The sequence below is a fragment of the Eurypyga helias genome, unplaced genomic scaffold (assembly GCF_000690775.1).
Source record: "Eurypyga helias isolate BGI_N326 unplaced genomic scaffold, ASM69077v1 scaffold42835, whole genome shotgun sequence".
Lineage (NCBI taxonomy): Eukaryota > Metazoa > Chordata > Aves > Eurypygiformes > Eurypygidae > Eurypyga > Eurypyga helias.
Window position 1 is genome coordinate 849 of NW_010252890.1, and position 6,390 is coordinate 7,238.

Here is a 6,390-nt window from a genome sequence, read left to right on the forward strand (position 1 = left end):
GGCTCGGGTTTAGTCGCCGCCGCGTTCTGGGCGATTTCCTGTTTGCGCTCCATCCCGCAGAGCCACAGAAGGGCGGTCATCAGCTTGGAGTTCCCTTTGGCGTTAGTCGTACCTAGAGAGACAGTCAGTAGTGAGGATTAAATCTCACAAAAACACATCCCAGGAACTTGTCAGTGTGGTTCTGTACAAAGGGGTCTGATGCAAAACCGCACCAGCATTCTTTCCATGAATACTCTAGCTACGCTGAGGGTAGGGAGCCCTTCGGTTGGCATCTTTCGGGGCTGTAGGACCAGTTTCGCTCATCTCTGGAGCTCGGAGCTCGAGTTTGGCTGCTTCCAACGTTTAATAGGCAGTAGCCCACGCCTAAAGCTGAGCTGTAGGTGCTAGGTGCCCACCAGCTTCCTCCTGCCGGTGTGTGCTCTGCTTCATTTAGGGATACTCCACCGCACACGTGTAAACTGAATTCGGCTCTGTGTGGGTCAGCGCACACGCGACTAAATGCTGGGAAGACAGCGCTCGTGCGCCACAAACGGGAGAATTCCCAGCAGTTGGGAGTGCTGCGCCCTGATTTGTTAACTTACTGGTCTTTTCAATGGCTTTTTACACATCAGAGGAATACACAGGGAAAGCTGCAGGTTACAGAAACAGTGTCCCAAGCCTGGCAAAGTCATCGCTGGGAAATGCAGAATGAGTAGCTACGCATGTTTGTACCTAATACCGACAAGTACAAGTTTTAAAAAATGTAAATCCTCCTTCACTGATCTGTCAAGAACTCCGCCCAGGGCTCTGGGTTCTCCCTGCTGCTAGAGTCGATCAGAAAACATCACTGAAAAACAGAAATGGAATTTCATCAACACAATTGTGTTTTTCCTCCACCCTCCCCTTTTTCAACCAGTTCTTGCAGCAAGTGCAAGCGGCACCAATCTAGTGCAGGACAACGGGCACAGCTCTCTACCCCATCCAGCTCCTTCTTGGTTTTGAGCATATCTAGCGCCATCGAGAGATGGAAAAGCAACTAAACTTCTGCTTAGATAACACTGTCAGGTAAAAACCTTTCCGCACGCCCTGAAGTTACAGAAATCCAGAGGAAGTCGGTTTAACGTTTCTCATCTTCAGAGCCTCTGCGCAACACCTAGGGTTGTTAAGTGTAGGTATTACTGAATACGACGTCGGAGCACTTACATTTATTATCATTTGAACTATTTTCAGAAGCAATGCTTATATCAATCTGGAGAGCTGGACGCTCAGCTTCACACGCTCCTTTTGCAGCATCGGGGGGAGGGCTGACTGCTAGGTCTGTCTTGACTGGTAGATCCCCGCGTGTGAACCAGGTAAGCCGACTTATCTGATGGCATGAAGAGTGGTGTTAAAGAAAACTGCTTTCATGGTTGTTTAAAGGACTACCTGAGCGATGGGGCAGCCTGCAGAGGGAACGCTCAGAGGGGCCGAAATCTGTCCTCCTGCTCTGTGGGGAGCAGGCGAACAGCCAAGTGCTCAGCTGGCAATGACAGAAGCGATGGCTCCCACCGGCATGTTGGCTTCGTTCTGTCTGGAACACGGTAGCTGCTGGTACAGCTACACTCTGAAGGACGGCGTTCTCCGCTCTGCTGCCGCGGAGGAGACGTTTCCGCACAGGACCGTCACTGGATGCGGGCTGAGAGCGGGTCAGTGAAGGGAGCAAAAGGAATGGACACTGTGGCCAGGGAGGAATGACTCAAGGAACTGGGGTTGTTGAGAGAAGAGAAGACAGGCGGGAGATATGATAGTTTTCTTCAAATACACAAAAGACTCATTAAAAGAGGAAAGTTCTCGGCATCAGCAATAGGGCGGACAGGAAGCCATGAGCACAACAAGCTGGAAAGGTTCAGGTTGGAGATGAGGAAAAACTGCTACTGGGAGGGTGGGTGAGCTCTCCCTCCCTGGGTGTTTCTAGGAATTACGTTCACCAGGTCTTTCAGAAACACAGCGGGTTAGTCCTGTCTCGAAGCATACGTTGGCTGTATGAATTCTGAAGGTCCCTCTGGCCCTCCTTTTGCTATTGATGTTTTTCTGTAGCTTCAGTTTACCTACTGAAAACAGTCAAACTGGCACAAACCTGTTCCAGAGGAAGTGTGCTCTCTGCCCTTGATTTCTCTTTTCTGCGGGTAAAAATGGTTCCTCACTAAATTAGTAAGAGAGTTGATAAAGATGACCCAGAAGCTGGAATTTCTTGGAAAATAGAGGGAAAAAGCTAATTTGTCATGGATTAAACAGACACATTTGAAACTTAAGAACAGCTCTTTGTAGCATCTACTGTTGACGAGTTTCCAGGGTGGGACTCTGGATTTAGGGGACCAAAATCTGAAATGGCAGCAGGGTGCTGGAGCAGAGGAGGGATTGCTGTTACAGGTTATGTGTGATCATAAATAAGGAATGAATGGAAAGTTCCATTATTTATCCCCACGTTAATTCTCATGGATGTGCCGTGAGGCATCCTGGAAACCATTTGCAAAGAATGCCAGAGATCGGAAGGGCTGACGTACCATTTCTGCCGAGGGGGGCTCTGTGAGCACGCTCACGACCAGCACGGTCAGCGTGGAGATGGCGGCCAGGACCATGGAGAAGTAGAGGTAGTGCATGTACTTCACCACGCCTGGTCTGCGGTCGGTCTCGCCGCACTGGGGCTCGGGGTAGATGAAGTCCAGCACCAGCCGAATGACGCCCAGCAGTAGCCCGATCAGCAGCCCCCAGAACGCGCCCTGGAGAAGAGGGCATGCTGCGTCGGAGCAGGCAGCGTGCATCCACCCAGGGCTATACCCCTCTTCCCAGGCTACAGGCTGGCCAGGCTTTCTCCTTGCTGTGGTGGCTTTTTTTGGTGGGCTTCCCTCCCCTCCCTTTTCTGCTCCTGCTGTCCAGCTCTGCCATGCTCTTGCAGTAGTCTGGTACCACTCCCCCGTGGGGTCAAGTGGGTCATTAATTTTGGTATGGAGGAAAAGGATAACATCTTAGCCCGAATGCTTTGAGGAGGGATATTTGTATCCTAACGGTTGCCCTAACCCCAGGAGGCTGATAACTGCTCACTGCCTAACCACAGCCTGGTTTGGGAAGACACTACCCTTTGCCCAGCATCAGATCCCTGGAGGAACCAGCGGTTTTGGACCCCTGATGCCGTTTGCTTTGTCTCCTTCACTCCCTGGGCTTACTATGCCTTCTGTAGCCCCCCTGATGTCGATAATACAAGTCCATGTCATAAATAAGCCGATGGCTAATAAGCCCCTAACAGGTTCCGAGTTTTGTGGACACCCTGCAAGAGCCCTACAGACATCGTGCCCCAGAAATGCCAGCGGAGTCCCTGAAACCAGCAGGAACTGCTCCCTCCCATACTGGTGGCGGTTACTCAGGCTGCGCAGAGCTCTGGGTTCATTCTCCCAAATGCTACAAGGGGCAGCAGAGCTGCAGCCCGGGACGGTGGCTGGAGCTGCAAGACTCTCCCAAGGCCAAGGAGGGGACTGCGCTGAGCACGGCGGGGTTGTTACCTTTTCGTTTGCTCTTTTCCAGAAGCAGCCCAGGATAAACACCATTGCCACGGGGGGCTGCAGGTAGGAGCTGATGGACTGGATGTAAATAAAGAGCTGCCCTCCCTGGCCAGCCTGCACCAGTGGGATCCACAGGATGGAGACCACCGTGAGCAGCAGCACAAAGACCCTGGGCAAGAAAAAGATACTGTTACTGTAGTTCAGAACATTCTTTTCCAACTGCTCAGCCTGCAAGACTCCTGCTGGGGGCTCTTGTAACCATAAATTTAAATCCTTCCCGGAGAGGGTGGGGAGCACTGGGACAGGTTGCCCAGAGAAGCTGTGGATGCCCCATCCCTGGAAGTGTCCAAGGCCAGGCTGGATGAGGCTTGGAGCAACCTGGGCTAGTGGAAGGTTTCCCTGCCCGTGGCAGGGGGTGGCACTGGGTGGGCTTTAATGTCCCTCCCAACCCAAACCAGTCTGTGATTCCTAAGGCCTCCAGCAGACCTGTGTGCTACGAAGATGCCACACCAGTACAAGGCAGCAGGCTGCAAGGTGTGCTGAGTCGTGTCTCTGGCGCTCAGGCTCTGATACAACGCGCATATCCTCATTCCCCATACCTGCCAACAATCATGAGTTCCCACTCAGAGCAACGAGGACGGAAGTGCTTCCAGAGGTCCATGGTGAAAATGGTGCTGGCACTATTAAAGATTGAAGTCAGGGAGGACATGAGAGCTGCTATCATCACTGACATCATCAGGCCCCTGAGTCCTGGAAACAGAAGGAGAAGTACAGCCGCCCTGAGGAATCCCCGGTAACCCCACCTGGAAGATGCCCTCAGCTCTGCTTTGAACTAGGACAGACTTTTAAAAATGTTTGTAGCCCCAATTTTAAAATGGCCAGTGACAGGGAGGTGTTAACAGCTGATTCCCAATGTGAAACATCTGCTCTTTATCTCTTACCCAAATCTGACTGAATTAGACCTCTGGGTGCTGGATACCCCTCTCCCTCGCTGCGTGCTGTCACCAAGCCCAACGTGAACTCCTGCGAAATTGTGCTTGCAGGGTATTTTCTCACAGGCGCCTTTTGGCTGCTGGGTGAGGGAGACGCCAGCAGTGCCAGCACTGTTTCCGGGCTCCTTACCTACAGGCAGAAGCTCTATGACCAGCTTAGGATAAGCGATATCCGAACAGCCAGATGGGTTGCCACAGATTTTTCGGCAAACTTCCGCATCTGCACAAGCCACCAGATCTAAAATAAACAAGGAGGAGCAAGAGGCAGTGTTGTGTAGTCACAATAAACCAGTACATCTAAACAAGTTAGTCTACGGAATGTTGTAAACTATGTTCCAAGTGAAACAGTGGATGTTGGAAAGCTTGGAAAGCTTCCAGCAAGTATCTCAGGACTGTCCCAACGCAGTGAGGTAAGGGCAGCGCTAGGCTTCCCTGTTTTCCCTTTTTTTTCCTTCCATGGAAAAGATAAGCCAGTGGAGGTAGCTGACGTGCCCTGCATGTCTAATTCTTCTCCAGGAATGTTGCTTCCGTGGCCAGGGCTGTCCACCCACCGCGGGCACAGCTCCTCACAGACAGGCGCACCCGCACGTTCCCACCCGATGAGCAGTTTACAACATTCAAGGTGGTATGTCAGGATTTCCCCGAGTGCCTCAAACTTAAATAGCAGGAGGAGGGACGTGTTGGGTGCAGGAGGGCCCTACGTGCACGAGCAGCTGCAGGTAGCAAGCCCAGCACGGATCCGGTGGGAGAACGGCTGACTGCTCCAGCACACGGAGCAGCGCGCTGGGAAGGCGTGTCTGGCGGCTGCAGGAGGATGCGCATCCTCCTGCTTGTACCTGGGAGGAAATTTCTTCATGCATTGGGTACATGATGCGCTGCAACCCTTTAATGTACTCAATAAAGGCTGCTCCAGCTCCTTAGAGTCGGCACAACCAGTACTGATAACTAGAGGGAACAGATCTCTCCTTCAGCCCTTACCTGGGAAAAGAATCCGGCTGATCATGCCCGGCATCACCATCATAAAGAGGGGTAAAATTTTCAGGTAGGAAGTCATCAAGGAGCCTCCTTTGGCGTGAGAGAGGTTTTTAGCAGCGAGGGACCTCTGAACGATGACCTGGAAATTAAGAAATGTGTCTGGTGTGCTGGCAGCTGGAGGTGATGCGGTACCGGTTGCATTCATGTGCGCACTTCCTCCTCCTCCAGACTACTGAGGGTGAGCACAAGGCTTGGCTGTAGCTTTGTAACTCAAATTCTACTGAATTCCCACCATAAAGAGTAACCCAGTCAGTCCAGGCTACGTTGCAGGTTGGTAATCGGGGTCTACCAACCAGTAACACGTTCTTGAAGCCAACGAAATAAGCAGTAACCCACCTGGTCTGTACACCAGTACCACAGGGACGGGATGGTCATTCCCACCAAAACTCCTGGCCAGGGAAGGTCAGAGTTAACAGGGTCCCGGAAAATGTGAAAAGCATCTTCTCTTGGCAAACCGCAGCTACTGTTCTCCTTGCGGGTGCTGGGAATGGCGTCAAAGTATTTTGTCTGCAAACCTTCGAGACCGCCAACTTCAACAAAACCTAAAATAGGTCAGGAGGAGCAGTTATCCTGCTGTCCTGGACCGGTGCTCCGATATTTGGTCTCTGGGGTTTGCTGTGGATGATCCTCCCCAGGTATCCAGTAACAATCAGGAGCTGTTGACTCTGAGCACTGGGCTGGGGGATAGCGTAACGCAAACTCTGGGCAGAGAAGGCGCTTGGTCACCTGTGATGCTGCTTGAGAACGTATTTCTGTAGAGACTTTTCAGGGAGTACTCGTGCTTTTTTACCACATAAAGAACTACTGTAAGATTATTTGTATGAGCATACATTCCAACAGGATATATA

General features: G+C 51.7%; 1 protein-coding gene across 1 annotated transcript in view; it reads right to left on the bottom strand.

The window, feature by feature from the left end:
- Window positions 1–6,084, bottom strand: part of LOC104510303 (sodium/myo-inositol cotransporter 2-like) — a gene marked incomplete at its 5' end in the record, with an annotated part of 6,222 nt that extends 138 nt beyond the window's left edge. The window contains 8 exons of the mRNA XM_010152501.1: window positions 3–112; window positions 1,183–1,345; window positions 2,523–2,738; window positions 3,516–3,684; window positions 4,115–4,265; window positions 4,638–4,745; window positions 5,486–5,621; window positions 5,879–6,084. Coding sequence (XP_010150803.1) covers window positions 3–112; window positions 1,183–1,345; window positions 2,523–2,738; window positions 3,516–3,684; window positions 4,115–4,265; window positions 4,638–4,745; window positions 5,486–5,621; window positions 5,879–6,084 — 1,259 coding nt within the window. The remainder of the gene's footprint in view (window positions 1–2; window positions 113–1,182; window positions 1,346–2,522; window positions 2,739–3,515; window positions 3,685–4,114; window positions 4,266–4,637; window positions 4,746–5,485; window positions 5,622–5,878) is intronic.
- Window positions 6,085–6,390: the final 306 nt, after the last annotated feature.